Genomic DNA, 26,761 nt, shown 5'->3' with positions numbered 1-26,761 from the left:
TCACTATGTCGTCTCAGTGTGGCCTCAAACTCATGGAGATCCTCCTACCATTGCCTCCTAAGTGCTGGGATTAAAGGTGTGCACCACCAAGTCTAGTAAGACTATGGTATTTTTGTTACAACAGCTTGAACCAAGTCTCCATTTATTTTGGACTAATGGAAACTATTGTCATTGAAGTAATAAGTTCATGAGTTTAGTGACCAAACTTATTGTAAGAAAATTTTAAGAAAAGGAATAAGACAAAATCTACTTTAAAAATTTTATTTTTAAATGTTGGGTATGGTGATACCAAGCCTATAATCCCAGCATTTAGGAGGCAGAAGCTGGGGAATAAGGAGTTCTAGCATAGCCTGGGCTACACAGCAAGAACTTCTCTCAAAAAAATTAACAAAAACATTATTTTTAAAAAGTTGTTGGGGGCTGGAGAGATGGCTCAGCAATTAAGGGTGCTTGCTTGCAAGTCTGATGGCCCAGGTTTGATTTCTCAGTACCCACGTGAAGCCAGATGTGCAGAGTGGTGCATATGTCTGGAGTTCATTTGCAGTGGCAGGAGGCTCTGGCATGCTCTCTCTCTCTGCTTCTTTCTGTCTCCCTCTTTCTCCTCTTTACCTCACTGGTTAATAAATAAATAAACATTAAAAGTTGTTGGTTTTCTTTGCAGTCAGGAAGATCTCAGAGAAACCCCTCTGTACCCTAATTACAATTTCACATGCTCCTAGAAAATGACATGAGGGAGGAGATTTAAAGCCTTAATGTGAGATGTGAAACTTGAGTATGGAGGGAATTATAATAACTTAACAATGGGGGAAAACTGGATGTGGTAGCTCATGTCTGTAATCCTGCATCCAAAAGCTAAGGCAGGAGGATTACCTTGAGTTCATTAACAGCCTAAGCTATACAGTGAGTGAGACTCAGGCCAGCTTGGCTTTAGAGTCAGATATCTCTCTCTCTCTCTCTCTCTCTCCATGTGTGTGTATATATATATATATATATATATATATATATATATATATATATATACACACACACACACACACACACACACACACACGTGTGTGTGTGTGTGTGTGTGTGTGTGTGTGTGTGTGTGTATAAATGAATGGTCCAGGCATGGTGGCACATGCCTTTAATCCCATCACTCAGGAGGCAGAGGTAGGAGGATCACTATAAGTTCATGACCAGCCTGGGACAACATAGTGAGTTCCAGGTCAGCCTGGGCTAGAGCAAGATCCTATGTTGAAAAACAACAAACAAAAGAATGGGGAAAAGAGAAAAATGGCTCTTCAAATAGTAGAGTTTCCACCCCCTCCCCCTTCAAATCTCTAGGTCCACATCCCCACAGCATGCTCTCCAGTGTGAGGACAGAGGACGATTCACTGGAAAACAAGAACCAAATGGCAGAACTTCCATTTATGTTCACATCTACCTTAACATACTATATATGTGGGTTTTGTAATCATTTGTGATAGATTAATATGCATATAAGCCTTACAAATATATGTACAATTACAAATGGGCAGGCTGAAATCCTTTATTAATAAGGACACATGTTCAAAGGAGTATGTATGAGTTTACTTTCAAAAGAAGAACATTGTCTTTCTCATCCTATCAAATTTCCACTCAGATTTGAATTCATGCTTTATTGAAGTAAGAGATATGTTTGGTCACTGTTGACACATGGACACATGGAAATATGCAGCAACTCCTAGATTCAGCACTACCACTTCACAAATAAAGCACAAGGTATACCATCTACATTTGTAAACACTTTCTCCAGCTCTATCAGATAAATTTGATTAGAATTTACCTGTGAGACAGGAGCCAAAAACATGTGTATCTTACCCAGTGTTTTTTGGATGTCATTCTTGGCCGGAAGTAAAGATCCCCTGGCATCTAAAAGCACTTCAGCTGTTTTTTTCAGTTTCTCTACAGCAACCTGCTGACTTGATATCTGTCCTTGCAGAGCCTGTGGAATTCAATGCTTTTTAATTATATTCAAGAGAAATAATAGGTTCCCAATATAGAAAATGATAAGTTGGACAGAATAAACTTTATACTTTCATCATCACCAACTTTCTTTGGTCTTAGGCCTTTCTTTGACTAAGTAGTTAATCAGACTGTACAATGCTAAGTTAGTTTTGAAATAAATTACGGAGCAAATGTTCATCATAATCTTTTTGGTTATTAATTTGATAATCCTATTGCTGGATGCATTTTCCTAGTGACCACTTCAATGCTTTGTACAGCACCACCACCACCCACACTAACAAAATAAGGCAATCCTGGGATCATTTCTGACTCTAGGTAAGGAGATTACTAAGGATTTCCATAGGTCCTGACTTAGTACCAAGTAATATTTATTTTCTTAATTCAATAAGTTACTGAACACCTAAGAATTCAAAAGCTTTGTTACATTCTGTGAAAATTAAAAAAACATTGAAGCTTATAGAAACCTTACAATCTAAGGCAGGAAGTGAAATATTCTAAAGCAAAGAAAAAATGCTAGTAGAAATTGAGAGAAAGAGGGTGTAGAAGGAACATGAGGGCCACTGTAATGGCTATGACTCTGACGGACCCTGAAACAGAAAGAGAGGGCATTTCCCTAAAGAACACTAGAAGGAACAAGGGTGGAATAGAAAAATAAAAGAAGGCAGGTACATGTCTTGTCCAGTTTGAGTCTGTGTGAATAAACAAACAGAAATAGAACTGAAAAGGTCTCAACTGTCATCCTAAGGGCTTACCGTTTTGCCAGGTAGCAATAAGGAGTTATTGGAGGCTCTGAGGCAGGGGTTGAGTATGTGTTTTGCTTGGTAGGATAAAGTCATAGATATGCACATAGGAAAACCCAATGCGGAAGAAAAGAAGCCGAGAAATGAAATGCCCAGTTTGGAGTAACTGTAGCTGCGGGAAAGCAGACAGGACTACCAAGGACTGAGGGCAGTTTCGCAGCGCAGGCCAGACTGGAAAGTATTAGCCGCTGGGAAGAGTGCCAAGGCCTTGGATGTACTTTCTGAAGCTACAATGCCTAATCAGTGCCACTTACTACAGGTGAATTTAAACTAAAATTAGAGTCAAAAACACAATTCCGCATGTCCAAGCTACACAAGTGACAAGTGGCTAGGCTGCTAGGCAAACACTTCCACCAACACATCCATGAGTCCACAGTGCTCCGGGGAGCAGGGGCAAAAGATGTGAGACAGCAAGAGAAGAGAATCTGTAAGCACAAGAGTGGGCAACATTGAGCATAGATTGCTTTGGAGTTCGGGACTTCAAAGAGCTTTTCCAAAAGCACACAGCAAGCCACAGCCAAGCTGGCAGTGAGGAGACTGACCGCTGCAGAAGCCACGGATGATGAAGGTCCTGAACGGGAGGAGCAGGGAGGGATGTGAAAGGAGAAAGTATAGCATACCACAGAGGAGAGGATGAAAACTCATGGAAGATATTTACATTTGTGTGATGTTGGGAGACGAGGAGACAAAACTAATGTGGTCAAGAAGAGAAAATAGGTCCGGAGTAATTCTGGATTGGAAACGTAAAGGGAGAAAGAAAGAAAGGCTAACTGAGTCTGCTGACTTGACGGAAGATGTAAATGGAGTTTTGCCCCACAGGCTGCCTGGCACATGGCCCTGTGGTCGGTTTTAACCTCACACAGGAGCTTCAGGTCCTTGGGGAGCACGGTGTTTGCTTGGATTTCCAAGTCCCACATGTCCAACCGCTGGGGAGTACAGCCTTAGCCATGGGCTCAAGCTTGCAAACACTTCTTTGAGGTTTTCATCTGAGTTGGAAAAGGGAAATCTGAGTGCATCATCTCATTCTCTGCACCCCTGAGTCCTCTTAGGGTCACAGCTCGGTCCCTAAATCCTAATCCTCAGACTTCTGCTACACTCTGTGCTCTTGTAATCCTTCTCATTGCAACTAACAGGTCCTTTTTTAATATTCATTATGTATATACTCAATATGTAAGCAGCACATGTTGGTATCATCCTTACCTTCATCCCTGCCACCCCCCACCAAAGGGACCCTCCTCACTGAAGATGCTGGTTATCCCATGGGGACTGTGGGTTGTACATTGTGGGGTTAGCCATCAGTTATGGGGAAGAGGCAATGTCTCTGTGCATGATGTCCCAACTGTGGCTCTAACAATCTAACAATCGCATAATTCCCTAAGCCACGTTTGGTTCATTTTAGGTCTGCCTCAGTCATGTGGTCTTGGGAGCCTCTGTGTCTCTGGATCTCTGATTTGGTTGGAGCTGAGTGTCCTCTGTGTCTATCCTCTTTTCACCCTTGTAACAGGTCCTTTTAATTATACATACATACACACACACACACACACACACACACACAGATACACACACGCACACACATACACACACACACACCAATCAGACTTCTAGTGTGTATTTCTCTATCACTTCATAATAATCCTTCATGATGATTGCTGAAGACTCCTACCAGCACATCTGTCTCCAACAACACCCCTAATAAGGTCAATCTGCATGTGCCATAAAAGGGTCCGATGAAAGCTAGTTGCTCATTCCATCTTCAGTCTCATGTTCTCCACCTACTGTTACAGCAATGTGTATGGCGCAGCTGTTCCTCACTAGCTGCCCATGCTGAACCCAATGCCTTGGCATCTCTATATACCCACTCTTCCATGATGCACCCAACCCCCATCAGCTGGGAAGCAACGTTTACTCACTTTTTATGAAATACAGCCCTGGGAGGTCCATCCTGTGAACATTATCTAGCTAGCTAGCTCTCTCTTCTATCTATTCCTTCTTGAGAACTAGGAATACCTCCTATTCAGCTTTCTATTATTCATGCCTTGCTAAGTGCTTGGCATATGACTACCTATGATAAAAGTTTCTATAACAAATAGTAAGTAAATGAAGCTATCACTAAACATGTTCTCTTCTGTTACATTCTACATGTACATGTCTAAAGCTAATGGAAAAAACATCCTCCACAAACTGCTATAATATGAGAAGCTATGATGCATACAGGTAGTACATGGATAGGTCAAAAGGCCCAAGAGACATCCTGGAATGTGTGACCCAAAGACCAGACCCCACAGTTGCTGTGATACTCCAAAGACTGTCCCAGAAATCAGTTGCAGAAAGTGGGAGAAATCCTTTAGGTAGGACATGAACGTTGCCTACAACCAGACGAGAGTCTAGGTCACAGGGAAACCTTACTTATATCACAGAAGCTGAAATAACATTCAGGGCACCAAAACCATTTTTTTCCCCTTTAGAACAGGCCTATCCAAAGAGGCCAATTGGCTCCATAGTTCCTAGGATAGCTATATATGCAATTAAACTCATTTGTAGATGATATCATCATGAAAAATATCCTAGGTTGGACACCCTTGCTAGAACAAGAATTTCCCAAGGACAGAAGAGTTTTAACATATTTTTCTTCTCAAAACCTAACAATGTTTACTGAACGAAAAAAAGAATCATGTAAAAGTTACCATGGCTCTAATAAAAATAAGCCATACCAAACAGAGACCCGCCTGCTACTTTAAAACTTAGGAATTAGGATCTGGGAAAATGGCTCAGAGGTTAAAGATGAAAGATGCTTGTCTGCAAACTCTACGGGCCCTGGTTCAATTCTCTATTCACCTACATAAAGTCTAATCAAAAAAGTAGCACAAATATTTGGCATTGCGTTTGCAGTGACAAGAGGTCCTGGCATACCCATAAACACACACACGTACACAAATGCTTTAAAAAGTTAATAAGAGGTTATCTTTCCTTTCCCTCTTTTCTTTGCTATCCATAGTCATATCCAAGAGAGCTGTAGCTTTAATAGCATCATGGTGTGATGTGACAGCAGTACTTGGGAACAAAATTGAAAACGGAAGCATTGAAATGTGGCCATATATTCTTCTGAACAGATTTCATGAAATTCCTGTTAGAAAGCAGCCTATGTCCAAAGGCGCTACACGACTGTAGCCTTGTTCTCTGTGGCTGCATAAGGAAAGGGCAGAGTCTCTATAGCTGTGGGCGTGTGCTCAGTGCATGGACATCTCTATCATGGAGACCAGAGCAAGCCTTGAAGGTCCAGATGGTGAGTCAGTGATCTTGCCCTAAAGCTAGCTCCAAACCCAGGACTCTGCACTGGTCCTCGGCTCCTCTCTTTTGTTCCTCTTGAGGGGGCTAAATTTTTATTTTACCAGTGATTTCCCTGTAAGGGAGTCTTAACGACAGTCATTTTAGCCTCAGGTTATCACACTGTCAGCAGTATGTACCCAAAGGTGCTTTTATTATGTAACAGAAGTACAAGGTAAGATGTGTTGAATGTAGGAAAGACTGAATTGTTCGTAACAGTATTAGATGTGGAAAGTGCAAGTCTTCCAGGAAGACTGCTGAAGGATTAGCCTTCTTTACCTTAGTCTCTTCCAACTGCCTTTGCAGGTTTTTAGGATCGGCAGCAATGGGTTCAAGCAAATGCTTGCTTGCCACAGCCTCACAGGCCTGGAGCCCAGAACGCAGTCCACACGCAGCATCTTCATAGTGCTGGTATTTATCCACCAGATCCTTAAGATTATTTCCAACAACACTGCACTAAAAACAAAAGGGAGAATGCAAGAGGGGTCAAACCACTGTGCTCTGGTGTGTCAAATCCTCTTAGGATCTGTGAACCATATGACATGGGGGGAAAAAAAAACAAACAGGCTTCAACTAAAGTTGAGGTTTTTCTCCTTTATATGGAGAAGTCAAAAAGTAACCATACAAATGAGGAGATATTTTTAGACTTATACCAATTCCAAAACATATTTATAAGGACTGAGTCTTAGCCAAGAATGAATCGTCAGAGTACAAAGACCTACTGGGGCTTTCACACACACCGTGTATAGAGAATTAATGAAAAGACTTATAATGTGCTTAATAGATCATTACCAATATTGCATGTGTCTGATTAATAGAAAGAGGGCAAATATTTCACATTAAAATGTAATAAAGTCCAATAGGCAAAGATGATCTTCAAAGCATTTATGGATGTCAATTATACTATAAGCAGAAAAATACATTCTTAGGTCATTCCTTTTTTTTTTTTTTTTTTTTTTTTGATATAGGGTCTTGCTATGTAGTCCAGACTCAAGCTCATAATCCTTTTGCCTCAGCTACAGAATAAGGGATTTATGGGCATGTATCACCACACCTGGCTTGTCTTTAATAGCAGCAGCAGCAACAATAAAAACCCCTCTTTTACTTGTCTACAGAGGAAAAGAACCAAAACCTCTGCTAGCAATTAAGTAACAACAGTGACAAGGTGCTGGGGCATATCTGCAGGTCAGTTTTGTACACAAGAACCCCTGGCCCCAACACCTGGGAGCTGACCACGCCTGTGCTCAGTCCATACACGCCATCTGGTGGTTAAATTGGGTACGGGACACTTTGAGAACTGAAATTCCACAGAAAGCACTTTCAAAAGGGACTTTAAGGTGCTGATCTTTAAAACACTGCTCAGAAATAAAGCAGTTGAATAATACTCAAATTATTTTTTTGTGAGTTTTTAAGTTTTATGAGACTAAATACAAAACGAACTCAAGAGGACAGAATGAAAGCTATAATCACAGAGTGACCTCTTTAAAAAATAAAAATATGGGATGGAGGATGTTGGCCAAGGGCCTTGAGAACCTCTGAGATTGATTCCCTAGCACCAATAAAAAAAACACCCCAGTCCACAGAGGGACAAGAAGGAGAGTGGGAATCGGAGAATCACTGGGGCTTGTTGACCAAACACTGCTTCCTCCAGGTTTAACAGTACATCTTGTTTCAAGGAAACATAGGGACAAGTGATAGGACACCCCACGTTCTCCTCTTGTCTCCACATGTACACATGCGTAAGTCAAACATACATCACTTCACACAGCACACACACTCTACATACACATATACACACACACAATGAGGTAGACAGATGACACACAAACAACTTACCTTAGAGTAGAGAGACCTGAACCGATCTGTAACATGATCCAATTTGTTCTGGACTTCTCTGTGGGTTGCAGAAGTGTCAACCTTTCTGCTATCTCTTTTGCTGCAAGATTTGGCGGTTTCTAACACCCTGCTTCCAGAGATCGTGACGTACCGCAAGTCGCCTTTGTGTGAAATCACATCTTCCGAGAAGCTCTTCTGCCGCTTCAGCTTGGACATTAAACCACCGAAGTCGTCTGCGCCTGCCTCTAGGTTCTCAAGCTCTTGCTCTGACTGCTGCAGCCAGCACTCAAACTCACTGTAGTCGGCATCAAACTTTTCCAGTTCCTCCTGTAGGGAGTGTGTTAGTTTCATGTTCTTCTCGGACTCGGCCAGGGCGGATTCATAGTGAGCTTTCAGCATTGTCATGTTCTTTTGCAGCTCCTCCTTCTCCTCGGCGGGGAGATAGTGGCCCTGTTTCTCAAGCAGTGCCTGTGCTGACTGCGTGGCAACGATGACTGTCTGGTGTTGAGCGATGATCTTTTCATGTTGGGCCTGTGTGGAAAAAAGGGGGCCCCAGCTTTAGAGCTGTGAGGAGCAGCATCCTGTCGCTTCAAGAGTATCGATGATGTGACTTTACTTCGTAGCCCCCTTTTCAGATCACCCACGCGGTATGTTCTTATTGGTGAATTTAAAAACATTTCAATGATAACTAAACAAGAACAGTGCGCATAGATGCTGGGTGGAAGTTATGGGACAGACATAAGAGAAACACTGGAGATAGTGGTATCAGTGGACCTCAGTTTCCCACCTGTGAACATGGAGATGGTCACTTCTACACATTGTGGGTTTGTTGTAAGGAATACCCAAGACTGCAAACAAAGAACAGATCGTGGCACATGCTAGGGGTTCAAAGCCACTCTGAGGCAGGAAAAAAGAGGTCCTGGACAACTGAGCTGCCAAGAGGTCAGAGTGTGCAGAGCCACCAATCACATCAATTTCAGGGCAACAGGGAGGCCTCAGGCTTCTCACGTCCTTGCCCTCCAACCATAGGAACTGTCTTCCAATATTCTACCCAAATATAGCCAAGAGGATAATAATCCCTTTGAGCAATTTTCTTATAATAGACTTAACCTGGTTACCTCAGGACTCCTTTTCTTTTCTGTTTTCTTGAGGCAAGGTCTCACTCTAGCCCAGACAAGCCTGGAACCCACTATATAGCCCAGGATGGTTGTGAACTAACATTGCTCCTCCTGTCTCAGCCTCTCAAAGAGGTGTAATCCACCATGTACCTCAGGGCGCTTTCTACTGTTTCCAGCCTCTGCTGCCCCTGCCTCTACCCCAGTGCCACATGGGTAGACACTCAGCACCTTGCCCCTGGTCCCTTCTGGTGATAGTTCTTCCAACACATACCACTTGGCTCACCTCAACTCCAGTAAGTCTTCGCATAAATCTCATCAAAGTAACCAATCTTTGCTACTTGATTTAAATACTAAAAATTGATCCCAACTCCACACTCAACCACTTTATTTTTTAGAGAGTGAAAGAGAGAGACAAAGAGAATTGGTGCACCAGGGCCTTAGTCACTGAATTCAAACCCCAGAGGCTTGTGCCACCTAGTGCACATGTGCAACCTTGAGTTTGCATCACTTTTGTGCATCTGGCTTACATGGGATCTGGAAAATCAAACATGGGTCCTTAGGCTTTGCAGGCAAGTGCCTTAACCACTAAGCCACCTCTCCAGCCCTGAGCCTCTCTTAACCAACTCTTAATGTCTCTCCCTCAGCACTCAGCACTTTTACCATAGCATGAGGTATAGCCATTGTTTCCTGTGTCATCCACACCTAACCCCTCAGCCCCCCTGCTGACCCAAGCACCAGGATGGGATTTATTTTGCTCCCTAGGAAATTGCAAGCATCTAGAACAATGCTGGCACAGAAGTGAGTGGAAATAACTATCTATCACAAGTGCAAAGGGCTAAGAAGAGTCACTGCAGAACAAGTGTCTCTTGTAAGACTGTCCCCAGTCAGTGAGAACAGACCAGCTGACTTTACATTCTGTCTGCAGTGGTATCTGACACTCCTGTGGACTAGGGTTCTAGATGTGTGTGGCCGCATGTAGCTTCTTTTTAAAATGTGTGTTCCTGGGACAGTTTCCTGACAGAGAGACCCTTGTGCTTATGCCACAAAATGCTCTTAGCTACTGAGTCAGCTCCCCAACCATTTGTTTATTTTTCACTTTAGGAATCCCACAGAGGGGCAGGAGAGACAGCTCAGCAGTCAAAGATGCTTGCTTGCCAAGACTGCGGGCAGGAGTTCAATTCCCTAGCACCCACATAAAGCAGGCATCTGGTGTTAGTTTTTGTGGCAATGGACCCTGGAGCACCCATACACACAAATTCCACATAAATAAAAGTAAATAAATATTTTTTTTTAAAAAAAAAAGAACATCCCATTAGATTGTAAAAAGGGGTTGAAGTAAACAGAACACAAAAGGCTAGCTGTAATAATCAAAAACAAAATTCTGAAGTAAAATCAATTCTGTGACACATTAAGAAATAGTTCCTTCAATGCTCCCTTGCTCCTGTAGGAAAATTAACAGCAGCTTTCATTCCCAGTGTGCAATGGGCTTCCCTTCTCAGCAAAGGCTTCCATGGGTGAACTCAAAACGAATGTAAGAGAATTTAAGGCTTGAAACAAGCCACTATGAGACACACAGCAAAGATTAGCAGTGAATTAAAACATGGCCAAGGTCAAACTCAACTCACCCTCACTACCTGTGTAGCTTGAGCAAAGCTATTTCAGCTTAGTAAATGGCAGTTTTCCTCTAAAATGAAAATTAACACTCCAGAGAGCAGATGGGAAGACTAAATGAGAGACATCAGAAAGACTAAGAAATATCCTTGCCCACTATCCCTGCTCTGGAAATGTTAACTATTGCTACTAATTCTATGAATTTCTTTTAAATTATCTTTGTATATGTGTGTGATGTGTGCCTGTGTGTGTGAAAGGGAGAGAGAGAGAGAGAACATACACACATGTATGTGTGCCATGGTGTGCGTGTGGAGATCAGAAGACAAGCTTGGGTGTTGTCCCCACCTTCCACCTTGCTTGAGGTAGGGTCCCTCGTTCGCTGCTGCATACATGAGGCCAGCTGGCCTGCAAGCTTTGGGGATTCTCCTGTCTCCATCTCCCATCTTGCCACTGTAGGCCTGGACTTAAACATGCTAATGTGCCTCGCTTTTACATGAACTCTGGAGATCCAAACTCAGGTCATAACCACTGAACTATTCTCCACTCCCTATTAACTTCTTTGTAACCCCTATTTAGCTATGCAGAAAGGACCATGACTAATGATTCATTTCTTATCATTTTTACTTGCTAAGAAGTCTTTCAATAATTCATATTTGCCATAATAACGAACATGGGGGGAAAACCTTTAATCTCTATGGTCATTAAGGTTTGCTTTTGCTAAGTTTATGTCTTTTCTGACATAAAAACAGAATCTGACAATCATTATGCTTGAGCAACACACCTTGACTTTCTGGTACTGTTGGTTCAGGTTCTCCTCGGTCGTCCTGAAGTGTCCATCCACACCTGTTTCCAGCAGGTTACCATTGACTTCATCCTCCTCACCGTCACCTTCCTGAAAATGGGTTCCGTTCTGTTCGATCACCTGCATGGGCTCTGTGCGTGTCCTTTCTGAAACATTTTCAACATTCGACAGCCAGTCCATAAGGTTCTCTATTTTGGTTTTGCTCTCTTCCAGCTGCCTCAGAGCTGCCACCTGGATAGAATGGTTCACAAGTGTTATGCATCTAACCCAGAAAGTTTTAATACAGTCCAAAAGTAACTACCTAGGTAATTTTAAATTATGAACACTAATACACATAGGAAACTTAACACACTGGAATTAAACCTCAAAGCAACAGGCAGTTACTTTGAAATTTCCACTGCTCTTAAAGATACATTCTTTTTTTTTTTTTTTTTTTTACTACTGCAATTGATAAGTGATCACACATTCCAGAAGTCCAAAGTCTCACAACTTACTATAGTTTCAAGTAAAATGCAGCTGGGAAGGGGGACCCACTATTTAGAGCACTTGCTACTGAAGTGTAAGGGCTTCTAAGGCCAAAGACCATCAAGTGTGACTCTCCAGAACCCACATAAAAAGTTTGGCATGGCCACACACATCTGTAACCGCAGTGGGTGGGGAGTGGAGACCGGGGCACTGTCAGCACATACTAATGGGCATCTGCATGCTCATGTGCATATACCACAGGTCTCATACACTCACTCACGAGGCACACACACCTGCATGCCCATGTGTATACACCACATATCACATGCACACATACACACACTCACGAAACACACATACCTACACCCCCATATGTATACACCACACATCACATGCACACTCATGAGGCCCACACGCCTGCATGTCCATGTGTACACACCACACCCATAACACACATACCAAATAAAGCAAAGTCAATGCTGCACTTCCTTGGCAGCACATGGTCATTCTGTACTTGCAAACTCAGAGCCCTGGTTCTTGGTGCCTGTGTTTGTTCACCACCACCTCATACATGTAAGACAACCAAATACCTGTAACATTAATCATTTTCCACAAAGCAACATAAATCCCAAAGTACATTTAGATAAGTACCTTTTCAGTTTCTTCCTTGATAGCTGTCATCACAACTTTATCCAGCTCCTTTTTGGACTGTTCTGCCTTTAAATTGAGCTGTTCACACTTTATCTTTGCCTCATTAAGCTTCTGTTCAATCAAAGTCCTATCTTCTTGGGATAGTATTTCGCCATTCTCTTTTAAGAACTTTTCTGTGTTTTTCACTCTTTCTGCCAATGCTTGAGCACTTCCTTGCATATCTTTCTGTAATTCCTTAAAGTGCAAAAGACAAAATATTTCATTAAATCATTTTCTTCTTTATTCCTTCAGAGTCGTAATTCTAAATGGTGACCAAGGAGAGCCTAGCATGTGCAGTTGAAAAAGCATATTGATGGATTACTGGCCCACTTCCATTGTTTAATATAATTTGAGATCTCAACATTAAAGAAAAACATGAGTAATTTCATGCCTTTAAAAAAAGAATATAAGGGCTGGAGAGATGGTTTAGCAGTTAAGTGCTTGCCTGTGAAGCCTAAAGACCCCAGTTTGAGGCTCAATTCCCCAGGACCCACGTTAGCCAGATGCACAAGGGGACGCATACATCTGGAGTTCGTTTGCAGTGGTTGGAAGCCCTGGCACGCCCATTCTCTCTCTCTCTCTCTCTGTCTCTCTCTCTGTCCTTCTCTCTGCCTCTTTCCCTGTCTGTCTCTCTCAAATAAATAAATAAATAAATAAATAAATACATAAATAAATGCCAGTCTGTTAGGCTTGCATAAAAAAAGGATATATGTTTGTTCAATAATAAACTTTGAAGAACTTGATTTATAAAGTACACAAATTGGTATACAACAGATTATATAAGCAGCACATTTACAAAAGTTTGTACATTTGTGGTTCTTTCTAAGACAGATCTTGATGGCATGGCTCAGGCAGGCCTCAACCTGGTGACCCTCTTCATTGGCACCCCACATGCTAGGCCCCCAGGCAAACGCCACCCCAAACATGACTAATGCTGATTTTCTAAAAATAAACACATTTATTACTCTGGATAAAAAGAAAACAGAGCCAGGCGTGGTGGTGCATGCCTTTAATCCCAGCACTGGGGATGCAGAGGTAGGAGGATTGCTGTGAGTTCAAGGCCACCCTGAGACTCCATAGTGAATTCCAGGTCAGCCTGGGCTAGAGTGAGACCCTACTTCGGGGAAAAAAAAAAAAGTTTTTTTTCCTTCTGTAACAGAGGTTTTCTTTTTCTAAACACTGTACAGTCCTACTGCTTGGAAGCTGAGGAAACTCATGGCTGTAGCTTCCCATTGTCAGGAGAGAGGAAATTTCCCTGTGTAATTCTTCCTTGTAAATGGAGGAAAACTTCTGGGCATGGCGGCATAGGCCTTTAATCCCAGAACTCAGGAGGCAGAGATAGGAGGATTCCTGTAAGTTCGAGTCCAGCCTGAGACTATATAGTGAATTCCAGGTCAGTCTGGGCTAGAGCAAGGCCCTACCTCACAACATCCAAAAGAGATAGAGATAGAGAGATAGAGATAGATAGATAGAGAGAGAGAGAGAGAGAGAGAGGAAATCTTATTATGCATTGTGGTAGTTTAAATAGATGCCCCCCAATGTATTCAGGATTTTATTAAACTGTGTAATTTAGATCTGCAGCCACTTGGGTAGAGGAAGTGTCACTGGGAAGATCTTAGGTTCCAACCCTAAGGGGTGGGGGTAGATTTTGAATTCCAACCCAAAGATAAGCAGAGCGCTTGAGTTCTGCCTGGAGTTCCTGACATGTGCTTGCTTATGCTTGTGATGGTGTTGGTTTTTGTCTCTGCTTGGACCTGTGAAATCAGCCAGCTTCTTCTGCCATTAGAGAACTTTCCTTCTATCTTCAAGAAACCCCTTTCTCCACAACTGTGCCTGGTCTGGAAGTTTCAACAACCAGAAACTGCCTATCACACACATCCCCATTCTTTGTAACAGACTGTTTTAATACTTCTTTTTCCCATGCTTTACCTTAAGCTTCCCCAAACTTTTCTAAATATCTCAACTGAAAGAGGTCTTATTTATGGAGCCATTACTATGTAACATTACCTGTGCTAGTGACTTAATTCATAATATTGACTTAACTCTAACAATAATGTAGCAATGAAGAAATGGAGGCTCAGAAACATTAAGTCAGGAAGCTAACATAAAACATTCTAGAATTGGAAGCAAGAGCTGACCTGTTATATATGGTGAGGTTGTTCTCTCTTCTGACACTAACAGAAAGATCACATAGTCAGACTAGTTACACAGGGTGAGGCTGTTGTCTCTTCTCACACCAACAGAAAGATCACACAGCTCATGTTTTTGTTATTTTTTTTCCATTTTCCTTCAATAAGAAGGAAAAAATTACAGGGAAAGACAGGAGGAATGAGAGGAGAGGAGGTAGAAAGAACTTAAACTAGTGGGTATTTCTCCCTATTTCCAAGGGAGTAGGTTGGCCTTAAACAAAATTGGGTTTAATTTATCACACAAAGCATTTCCCTTATCAAATATCCTTCGAACATTTTTGAACATTTTTTTTTTTTTTTTTTTTGGTCTTTTGAGTTAGTGTCTTACACTATCAGGCTGACCTGGAATTCACTATGTACTCTCAGGGTGCCTCAAACTCACGACGATCCTCCTACCTCTCTGCCTCCGGAGTTCTGGGATCAATGACGTGCACCACCATGCACAGTTATTTTCCTCTGAACATTCTTGATTCAACATCATATCAAAAAAATTCAAGTGGTCTAGAAAGATGGCTTAGTAGTTAAGGAGCTTGTTTTTGAAGCCTAAGGACACAGTTTCAATTTCCCAGTACCCACATAAGCCAGATGCACAAGGTGGCAAATGCGTCTGGAGTTGGTTCACAGTGCCTAGAGGCCCTGGTGTACCCATTTCCTCTCCCTCTCTCTCTAGAATTAAACTCGGGCAATAAGACTTTGCAAGCAAGTGCCTTTAATTGCTAAGCCATCTCTCCAGCCACTATAGCTTTTAGTATAAAGTGTAAAGCTCATACCTGGAGCCTTTGGGTATGTCATGCTTCTGAAAACCCAACATGGTACTTCTCAATAATCCTACAGGCCTTCCAAATGACAGTGGCTAAACCTAACATAGATCTGTAGCTGATCATACAAAAGCACCTACCTCTTGCTTGGACTGGTACTTTTTTAACTCAACTGTGCCATCTCCAATCACAAAGGCTTCTTGGTGACCAATTAGGCGGTTTTCAGTTTGAGTGAGGAGATCGCACAGCCCTTGGAGTTTCTCTTTGTATTCCTGTTGACGCTCTTCCATGACCTAAGATGGAGAAAAACCAAAACACGATCAACAAATGATCCCCAAATCACTACTATGCTTCTCTTTTTAAATCAGAACAGTTTGCAAACATCCTCTACTAAGCTTTTATAAGTATGCTGTAAACATGATGGCAGTGGGGAAGCTCAAGACAGAGTATGTCCCATATATAGGAAAGAGATCATATTTAGGTGAAATTGCTCAGCAGAATACTGGCCATGCACATGTGTAAGAGATGGAACTTCTGACCGACAGGAAGAAACATTCCATTTTCTTAAGCTCTTGAAACCTGCAACATACACAATTAATTCTGCAAAAGGACACCAAAAGAGAAGTTAGTGATGATTTGTCAGTTAATATATTTGACATGTATGCATAGGTTATCATGCTAGACACAATGCCTGAAATGCTTCAAGAAATAATAAAGGAAGATTGCATGCACTGTATTTATTTACTCACTATGTCTAACTGCATTCCCAGTTCTTTGCTTCCTACTGCTATTATATATAGCAGTCAATGGAACTCATTAAATCTTCTAAGAGATTTAATAAATCAAAACTAGATTCTTACATCTTTTACTTTCCTCTTCTACATACACTGATTATTTAGCTTATAGCCCATGCTAGGCAAAGTAAGTGTTTATGGAAATTACTTTTATCAGTTGCTATAAATACTATGAGATAAGCGTGATTATTACTTCCAATTTACCAATGAGAAAAGCACAGTTAAGTGACTTGCTCTAAGCCACACAAAGTAGAACTGGGCAGCTGGGATGTCCAGGCCCAGAGTGTGCACCCCAGAATGCATGCTCCAAGCTGCTGGGACAATTTGCCTCCTAGCGGGAAAAGATACTCTTAACCTTCAGAGCCATGTGTTCACCAATGTATGCCTAGAAATTTCTGAGAGCTTCCATATCTTCTAATTTTAAGGGGCAGTGGGAATCAAGACTTTCATCTAAAAAAATGGTATTAGAAAGTCATGAAAATATAAGTGACAACAGCATTATGAAAAACAATATTAATATGCCCTGCAGGATCTCTCACTAAGGTCTTCCAGAGATTCTTCCCTTCAGTTGGGTTATAATTAAAGTTTCACAAGGAAAAAGCTCTCAAAAGATGCCTAACTCCACAAAAACAGCAAACCTTCTGATGGCCCAGCTGCTGCTCCAGCTGTAACTGTGCCTCTAAACGGTCCGTCTGAGTGGTTACCAGCTCCTGCACGTCCAGAAAACTCTTCTGGGTTGTGTTTAACAGTCTCAGCAACTGTCTGTTCTGACTTGGGGTCAGATCCTGTGCGTATTCAGAGATGAAGAACTGCACGTCAAAGGCAGTCGTCTCCAGCTGTAGTTTGTTGTGTTTAAGGTCTCTCTGCATGTTCTGTGAACAAAGCGGTGCAGGTTACAGCCAGAGGTGGCTCCCAGGGAAGCTGAAGCTTTCAAGAATGATAATCTTATAGTATGCTCATTTGACCAGGCACCAAAGGCTTGAATATTAAGCTTTCACCAAAATCTATGTATCATCTGGTATAAATCCACAATAAAGAATTTATATAACAGTAGTAAGCATTATGCCAGGATACATGACCCCCTCCAGAAGTATTTAATCTGATAGAGTGAAACTCACAGAGGACATAATCCAAAGTAGGTGCATTTATCACAGTGAAGTCAACCATCGACTCCACAAAATGACTTGCTCATCTTTATATCATCCATTAAATCATGCTAACACAGAGCAAGATCATGAAGAAACTGAAATGTTAATTAAATAGACGAGAATTTCCATTTTTTGACCTTGAGTAAAAGAGTTGAATCATGTTCATGGCTCATTTGTTCAAATTAATAACTTATAAAAAATACCAAACCTGACTACCACATAAATACTACTTATACTTTTATGTCTTTATGTGACTTTCTAAATGACTCATTTGTAACTATTATGTATTTGTGTGACTTAATTCACAAATGAATACATAAACACTATGTCAACATACAATGAGAATTTGATAAGATATCCAGAGTAGCACCTAAAAGGTTGGATCAATTATAAAAAAAAAAAAATGTATCTCTTGGAGAAAAAGAAAGGAAATCATCTTTTCACAGCCTTAAGAAAGTCGTACTTGTCCTGAACTTTATTATATCACATCCATAGTTTGTAAAGTGCTTCGCCATCCTTGAAGACTTGCCTTAAGAAGCTTTGCCCTCTCCTTGATCTGGTCAATGTCTTGAATGTTCTCAGTTTCAATTCTCATCACAGATTTGCTCTTCTCTGAGATCCAGTCTGAGAATGACTTAAGTTTATGCAGGAAATCTTCATGAGACACTGACAGTTTAGACTAGAAAACAAAATTGTGTGATCACTTCTGCTTGTGCTTCAAATTTCAAAGTCCTACAGATTTATTTCAAAGGCTGAGCACTACACAAAATTGAAACTTCACCTTACAACTGAACTGTTAATGTTTTCTGCCTACCATTTCAGAGTCAATGGCCAGCATAGTCTGTTTCCTTCTTTCTGAAGACACACTGCTGAGGGAAGAGAAGGTGGTTTGTAAGTCTTGGTGGCTTTTGCTCAATTCTTCAAGACATCTTCTGGGAAGGTCACTAGGAAAGGACATAAGGAAATCTTCTGCCACCTGAAGATCTTTTCTTATAACCACAGCAATCGAGGTCAACCCAGACTCAAATGTCTGCAAAGAAATACATACCAGATCTATTTCCTAGCTACTGAAAAACACAAATATACATATCAGGCAGCTCATGAGGGAGACGATTCCGAGTTAAAGGAGTCTGCTTGTGACCCAGGTTCAAGTCAACAGTACCCACATAAAGCCAGATGCATAAAGTGGCACATACACCTAGAGTTCCTTTGCAATAGCAAGAGGCCCTAGCATGTCCATTCTTTCTCTCTTCCCCCTTTTCTTGCAAAAAAAATATTTAAATATATGTAACATCAGAGCACAATGCTCTGTTATTTCCAAATCTAACATCAAATCCCAGTATCCACCAATAGCCAGCTACTATAGTGTAGATCTGAATTTCACCCAAAGGTCCCCAGGGCTTAGACCCCCAGCTTGTTGCTGTTGGGAGGTAATGGAAACTTCAAAGGGTGGGACTTGTGGGATTGAGGGGTCTGTGGGACTCTGATCCCCTTTTCACTTGTGCTTCTCCGTCTGCGGTGAGTGGTTTTGCTCTGCTGTGCCACGCTGTGGTGCCTTGCCACAGCAGTAGAAGGGGCAGCAATCATGACCCGATAGACCTTTTGTCTCATAAACTGGCTGTCTCCAGTATTTGTTGTCCTGGTGGAAAGCACACAAACACAGAAGCAACTCTTACCTCTAACTGTTTAAGCTGATCCTTCAAAGCTTCTAGCTTGTTATCCGTAGACTCCTGGTTTTCTGCAGGAGGTTTCATATCTTGAAGCAAAGCCAAATACTCATGCATCTTCTCAGTATAATGTAAACACCGCTGCAACTCGTTGGAAAACTAAAAACAAATTTGGACACTACAATTCAGTAGCCTTCATGAAAAATTTATTTTTTTATTATTGTTAGTATTATTATCAACATATTCCATATGGATACATCACGTGTTTTTATCCTCTTTTCCCTCAGCCCTACCCCAATTCTGTTGGGACCTTCCTTAGTGGGGTTGCAGGTAAAAACAACTAAAATGTATGGGATTATTCTCAAATGTTTCATGCAAGAACTTCTGTGTAAAATGTAAAAGTTAACTTACTTTTTCTGTTGAGCTATCATCAGAAGCCACTTCTTTTGACCCAGGACTGTATTCGAACTGACTGGGGAAATCACCACACGGTTCCTGGGGCTTCTCCCTTCTGGGCACCACTGACAAGTCCACATGAGAGCTTTCTAGCTGGATTCCTTTCACCACTGGTAAATTCAGGGAACAGTCGCATCTTTCCTGGCTGTTATGCTCACTGAGGACGTGTGGCTTTTCCTCTTCTACCACCTCTGAAGGAACACGGGCCTGATGACTCATGTCTCCAGTCTGTGCTCCTTCCTTTGGGTACATGTCAGAAAGCAGCTTGTAGAAAATACTTTCAAGTGGAAGTGAAAGAACATTGGATGAAATCCCTCTTTCCTCTAGAGCATTCTCCATCCCAGCGAACGCTCTCATCAAGTCAAAAGCACCTGTGGTTTTCTGGCTACTTTGATTTTGCTTTAGTGAGTCAAGAAGGCCAGACTTAAGATTCACAATACAGAGAGGATCGCCTGGACCTTCTGCCTTCAATTCTGATGAGTCATTCACGAGGGAAACTCCACCAACGTTGTTGACTTTAGAGTAACCGGCCACACTGGATACTTCGTTTGGCAGCTGGGACAACATAACTGTTTTAATTAAGTTTTGGATTAAAATTTTAGTATCCACGCAAGCTAAAGACTCTCCCATCTCTTGAAGATTCACATGACCTTCTTTCAATCTATTTTTCCAGACAGTGTTTACATCATCCACAAATATCTGTGGCCACTCAGTAATCTGAGCCTCCTTCTCTGGGAGTCTTGAAGGAAAGACTTGATCTTCGGTTGGCCGTTTCTCAATGCCGTCTTTCACGTTGCTACCTTGGAACAATGAGCAGCCCTGACCCACAGTGTCCCTGGAGGCACTTCTCAGCCCACTTCTACAGAGCTCTGACTGGGCAAGATCAGCATTTCCCCCCAGGCCCTGCACACTTTTAAGAGATGAGGAGGAAAGTGTGGTCTCATTACTATCTGATGTGAACTCAGGAATTTCTGTTCTCCCTTTGGCACAATGATCATTACACTGGACCCTGTCATGTGGAGGCCAGTCTTCCTGGGGAGGAGTCAACTTCTCTTTCGCATTATTTACTCCTACCTGTAAATTCTCATCCATGGGAGTGTTAGCAATTAAAACCTGCCTTGGAGTATTTTCCTTCGGTTTCAGCACTTTTGGGCTTATGTTTTTAGCACAGTATTTTAAAAAAGTAAACAGATCACATTCTTTCTCAGGCTCCTGAGGGAACAAGCCTTCCTCCACACTGCTATTCCCTTCAGATGATGCACTCTCTGAAGTGGTGCCATCGCCAATCACTTTGGAAGCTGAGGTGTCAAATATTGCTCCAAGATTCTCAAACTGAACAGGACTTGTCCTAATCGCTCCTGGGACGCTCTGTGATTCACCTGTAGAAGTCACAGTTCCTTTCTTCAGGCTCTCCGTCTTGCTCAGTTGGTCACTGTCTGTGATCTGTACGGGTGGGAATGGCTTCTTAACTACATTCAGGCTCTCCTTTGTACTTTCACTGGGCAGAAGTTGGAGGTGTTTACTTTCTTCTTCTTCTGTACCTGAGTCCATTTTCTGAATGAATTCATCTTCCATCAGCACACTGTTTCTGCCACCTGCCCCTTTAAATGGATCTCTTCGGTTTCCTTGGTGATCCAGGTTAGTTACAGAAGATGTAGAGGGCACCTGGCTGTCTTCAGAAGCTATTCCTGTGAGCTCAGGCTCAGAATTGGTGAATTCATCAAGTGATGACTGGACTTTGGGTGACACATTCTCAAAATCCTCCTCTTCAGTTTTCATAGAGCTTACAGATTCCAGCCCTTGAACCAACTTGACCTTCGTACGCATTAGATCACTATCTAATTCAGAAGCTGAACTGATATTGCTAGGTAACATACTTTCAGAGGCAAAGACATTTTTTGAATCAGTGTCTTTAGAGACAGGCAGTGATATCTCTTTAAGTGCTGGCACAGGGCTAGAGAGGCTCACTTCGTGTCTCCTAACAGCTCCAACTGTCAACTCTGGACAGCTGCTCCTCTCAGCAGCTAGGCCGCTCCTGCTAGTGGGTTGTGGAAGTGAAGCGCTTGTGTGTAGCTGTCTGTCTGAAGGACTGTCGGAGGGCATGCCATCTAGAATTGCTTTACTGATGGGTTGGGCTTTACCACTGTTTTCCTGTGCAGTGGTGGCACACAACGGGATAGCTTCATGTGTACCTGCACACACAGGCTTTCCATTCTCATCTTCCACTCCTTTTCCATCGCCATCATCATCATCACCACCACCATCATCATCACTGCTGGAGTCATCATCAGCATCATGAAAGTAAACGTCATGATTGTCAACATCACCATCACCATCATCATCATCATCCTGACTGTCACACAGATAATACCCATAACTTTCTCCACTTTGCAAGGAACCGAAGTGATCACTATCAGATGGAAATTCTTGACCACTTATATACTCTTCTTTGCTTCCTCTCCAGCCTCCAGTGTCATCAGGTTTTAATGACATACCAGAGCTCTCTTTCCTTCCTGGAACTTCATTATCTGTCAGTGAGTGAGACTCATCACTTTCAAAGTCACTGGAAGCTTTCCTTTCAATTGCAGTCCCAACTGACTTCCCATTCACCTTGTCTGAGCCATCTGAACTTAACTGCTTTTGCTTATCAGAATTGAAATCAAGTTTCTCAATACCTACAAATAATTCTTGGAGACTGTGTGCTGTGCCACCCACACTTAAGCTACCAACTACCCCCCCTTGAGGAACCACAGAATTTTTGTTCTCCCTTGAAGTGTCATAAAACACATCAGCCAGAGGAGGGGTCTCATCGTTTTCCTTCTGCAGTGTGTCATAGTCCTCGGGCTGCAAGCAATCGTGGTCATCATCTTGAAGAACCAGAGAGTCATGGTCATCATCTTCAAACAAGGGGGTGTCATAAAAATCGTCTTCACTATCAGAGTCGGTTCCTGTGTCACCGTGCTGATCATCCAGCAATGACGTTTCATACTCACCAGCACCAAAGGCTTCTTCATGGGATGGCGTGTCACAGACAGGAGATGACTTCGCATTATGTGAATCACCCCCAGGAGTCGTGATGAAAGGGTACTCCTCCACTTCAGACTCATTTTGCTTGTTTTCAGGCTTTTGCTGGGAAACAATAGGTGTATTTTCATGCTCCCCTGAAGTAGATGACATGCATTTGTCACTGTGATATTGTCCTCGAGGATTACCACAACCAATTAAAGTGTTTGGCTCACAGTGTCCTCCCTGCAAGCTGATGTTAATACCTGCAATTCCCAGAAATTGATCTTGAAAGTTTCCTCGTGTCTTTTGATCTGTTGACATGCCTTGGTCACTGAATGGCAGTATACAGGCTCCGCATTTATTTCCAGGGTTCTCTGGGGTGTGTTTATCATGAACACTTCCCTGGCTGTTTCTTAACTGATCATGACTCAACAAGGCACTAAGCCTGGGAGAATACTCAAAGGCGGATGGGTCCCTGCGTGCACTGCTGCCCCCGTGCTCGCCGGCACTCACTGCACAGAGTCGGCTAGCTTCTGAGTTCACGACAGGATTTGGTATCAGATGGCTGGCAAAGTTTTGAATGCTTGGGGGATGTTCAAATTCATCTGTATGTTCTGCTGTTTTAAGCTGACTTTGATTTTCACAATTTTTAAATATGTTTTCAGAGCTGGCGCTGGGCATGCTAGCCTCTGCGAATCCAGCCTGTGAGGAATGGGATATGGGGTTGAGGATGCGCATTCCAGATGGACTGCAGGCTGCATCATCAATTGCTCTTGTATTTGCCAGGTTTCCTGGTGGATAAAATTCACTGCTGACTTCACTATTTCTCATTTCAGGAATCTCTTCATTTGCAGCACATTGTCTGGTTTCAGAAGTGTCTTTATGACATCTATCTAAACCAGTTGAAGCTGAACAATCATCGCTCCCTTCCCGCCAAGCAGTATTAGTAATGGCATCAGAGAAACGTGAGATGGGTGTGCCTCCATCAAAGTCTGCACTGCAGCTTTCCAAGAGCATGCCAACAGCCTCGTCCAAGTCCCCATCATACAGCAAAAGCCTCTGTCCTGTGTTTGCGTCCATGTAGCTATTTACCATCAAGTAAGACAGGAACAGTTTTTTAGTTTGTTCTGAGCTCTGAGTTGCTTCTGGCTTTTCATCATCAAAACCATCCTCCTCTTGCCTGTAATCATGCACTGTGGATGGTTGCAGTTTACAAAAAGATAGCCATCTTCTGGCATTTTTACAAGTTTCTATGTCTCCTAAATCTGGCATTTTATCTGGCAGTATTATATCTTTTAAAACGGATGCTGTGTTACTATCTATAATTCCTAGCTGATGAGCAGCATCTAAGCCAATCACTTGAGAACTTTCTGGAATATAAAGAGCAGCAATTTTCTGCCTGCCATTAAGAATTTTGTAAGCTAATTCAGTTGTAATTAATTCCTGCTGCAACGAAGATGAAGTAGGGAATATTTCACCAGAGTGGGGCCAAATGAGGCCAACATAGCCTCGTTGAGCCTCCAAGACCAGAAGAGCGCTGCTAGAACTTATCAAGTTACACTGCACCGCTTCATCCACTGTCAAGCGCCGAGCGGGGTTTGAGCACATGATGCCGCCGGTTTGAGCCTGGTACGTGAGGATGCTGTTTGCAGTGTCTCTGTCGATCACTCCCTCCACCATGGCTTCTTCGACAGTCATTTTCTGACCAGAGCTATAGTTGATCAAACCACCAGACAGAAGCTGCGTACCTAACAACCTAAACATGGTTTCACGGTCTATGAGACCTTCATGAGCTGCTCTTAAAATGCTGATGCTTCTTCCACATTTCAATGTTATTCTGCCCCCTTCTTGTGCTCTCACAGGTAGAAGCCACATCCCAGTATTTTCCTGGAAAATACTTTTTTGGACCATATCAATTAAAGACAACTTCTCAGAGGTGCATGGGTCAATAAGGTCTTTACACATATTTTGCCTTTCCAGAATTTTAGAAAATAATGCTGAGGAAACTAAGTTCTGATGGAAAGCTTGCTGTAGTGTCAACCGTTCGCCTGTGGCTGGGACAACCAGAAATCCTGTGGAAAGCAGCATCTCAAGAACTCTGATGGCCACGGACTCTGATATCATGCCTTGAGCCAGAGCAGCCAGGACAGGGATGGTGGTGGGTGGTGCAATGGAAATGATCTCCTTGACTTTATTCAGTTCTTGGAGGTGGCAAAGAATTTGCTCATCAATAAGGCCATAACTTGCAGCATCTTTGAGGTCAAAACACTTTCTTAATTCTGGTGAAATTAAACCAGAAATCATTAACTGTGTCTCAAGCAACCTGATCCCTGTATCATAGTCCATGAGGCCCCTTAAAACTGCCTGAAAGACTGGGAGGACTTCTCCAGTTGTCTGATCAATGGTGCCTGCAATCACTTTATCCAGCTGAAAGGGAAATGCAAAATCTCAGATCAGTCTGTTACATGAGGGTGGGCAGAATTTCACTGAACTTACATAGGGTTGTTTTTGGTGTTTTTTTTTTTTCAGTTTTCGTTTTTAATTGTAAGAATTCTCTACTTACCCAGCGCAGCAATGCTGTGAATGTTAGGCAGCACAAGTGATCTATGTCAATGATACTCAACAGCACAGGATGTGATAGAAGCTTTGAAAACAACATGCATCTGTGAATTGAAAACTTAATACCATGGACACTACCAAGGTTAGTGAGGACAAACAGTAGATGCCGATAGTAAACAGAACATGTATCTAGAAAGGCAAACCATGCTTTCTGCATTTTGGTGAGATTAGGTTCTAGTAATGTGAAAGAGCATCAAACCCCATGCTACTGATGTTTACAGCATACACAATTTTCCAAGAATAGTTCTCCAACACTAAGGAACCAGAAAAACTGTTCCCTATCCCCAATATGACAAATTATGTAAAAGTATTCACAGGAGTAATCAAATTAGATATAATGAACACTTTTTGAATAGTGAATATTGTGTTGGGCACGTTAATATGAACCAGCCAATTTTTAAGTGAATCCCATTGTACTTTAAGAAGATAGGGCACCATCACTGCAATGCATGGCCTTCTATCCCTCAATCATCTCATGGGCAGCTCTGAAAATCACTTTATAAGCATAACAATGCCAATGTTAGAGATAACCCATTGCTTTTTGTACCATATTCTATAATAAAATACCTAATACAGCAGTTAAAGAATAGCTTTGGGAATGAAGAGTTAGAAAAATAGAAGAGTCTCTTCTTTCCCCATGCAAGGCAGAGAATATAAGTTCATAGAAACAATGACCAGCACATGCAAGAATGCATTGGCCAAGTAACACTGAAATCTTCAAATGTTCAAAATGTATTCCTTATGTTTTTATTCATGTAAAATACCCAATTTTATTTAGTACAGACATTTATTTTCACAGCCATGCAATAAAACTCGGCTTCTTAAAACAGCCTCACATCTAATGAGTACCATTACCTTCTCTTCTACCTTTACTTCTCCTGAAGTTGGTGATTCTTGAAGTTCTTTCAAAGATTCACTGAATAATAAGCTATAACCTTCTTGAAGAGTTTTCACTTGTGTTTCCAATTCATTTCTTTCTTCATCTGTCAGTCTAAAATATCCATAAGTATGAAAACAGTAATGCCAGTTTTCAAGCATAGAAGTAATATACTAGGTTCAATGTCATTGTCACATGGTCTTAAAATATAACCAACCTACACATTACTCAGGTCTTTAAGTGACTGTATGAGAATAAGGATAGCCTGAAAATAAGTCTTTGCCTTGCTGGAAAAACAGGCTGAAGGAAAAGATATAAATGATTTTATTAGCAACACTCCAAAAGCAAATTTCCTGAATAACTGTTACTATCTGATGAAGAAAAGATCACATTGTCATTCTCCACATAGAAAAGAGATAGTACAGTATCATTTCTCAAGATGAAATTTATATATGCTCAAGCATAAATAAAGAGGAAACTTACAGGGAAATTAAACTAATTCTCCAAGGTACAACACAAAGTCACTCTAGGATAATCCTAAAGAGGACATCCAAAAATGGTTTAATGAAGCCAGGTGTGGTGGCTCATGCCTATAATTTCAACACTGGGGAG

The 26,761-nt window shown here is 41.9% G+C and overlaps 1 protein-coding gene across 10 annotated transcripts in view; it reads right to left on the bottom strand.

The window, feature by feature from the left end:
• Positions 1–26,761, bottom strand: part of Dst (dystonin) — a 430,289-nt gene that overhangs the window by 118,253 nt on the left and 285,275 nt on the right. For 5 of the 10 annotated variants that reach the window (XM_045156180.1, XM_004668209.3, XM_004668210.2 and 2 more), the window contains 7 exons: positions 26,128–26,263; positions 15,723–15,875; positions 12,597–12,830; positions 11,460–11,711; positions 7,950–8,480; positions 6,393–6,569; positions 1,843–1,966 (listed from right to left, as the gene is read on the bottom strand). In XM_045156180.1, the coding sequence (XP_045012115.1) occupies positions 1,843–1,966; positions 6,393–6,569; positions 7,950–8,480; positions 11,460–11,711; positions 12,597–12,830; positions 15,723–15,875; positions 26,128–26,263 (1,607 nt within the window). Of the gene's footprint in view, positions 1–1,842; positions 1,967–6,392; positions 6,570–7,949; positions 8,481–11,459; positions 11,712–12,596; positions 12,831–15,722; positions 15,876–17,014; positions 17,249–18,053; positions 18,204–18,338; positions 18,555–19,200; positions 19,351–19,602; positions 25,081–26,127; positions 26,264–26,761 lie in introns of all 10 variants that reach the window. The other 5 variants (XM_045156178.1, XM_045156184.1, XM_045156185.1 and 2 more) reach the window with 2 other exon arrangements.

This window comes from Jaculus jaculus, chromosome 8 (assembly GCF_020740685.1).
Source record: "Jaculus jaculus isolate mJacJac1 chromosome 8, mJacJac1.mat.Y.cur, whole genome shotgun sequence".
Taxonomy (NCBI): domain Eukaryota; kingdom Metazoa; phylum Chordata; class Mammalia; order Rodentia; family Dipodidae; genus Jaculus; species Jaculus jaculus.
The sequence above is the reverse complement of the archived record's forward strand: the minus strand, read 5'-3'. Positions and strand labels throughout refer to the sequence as shown.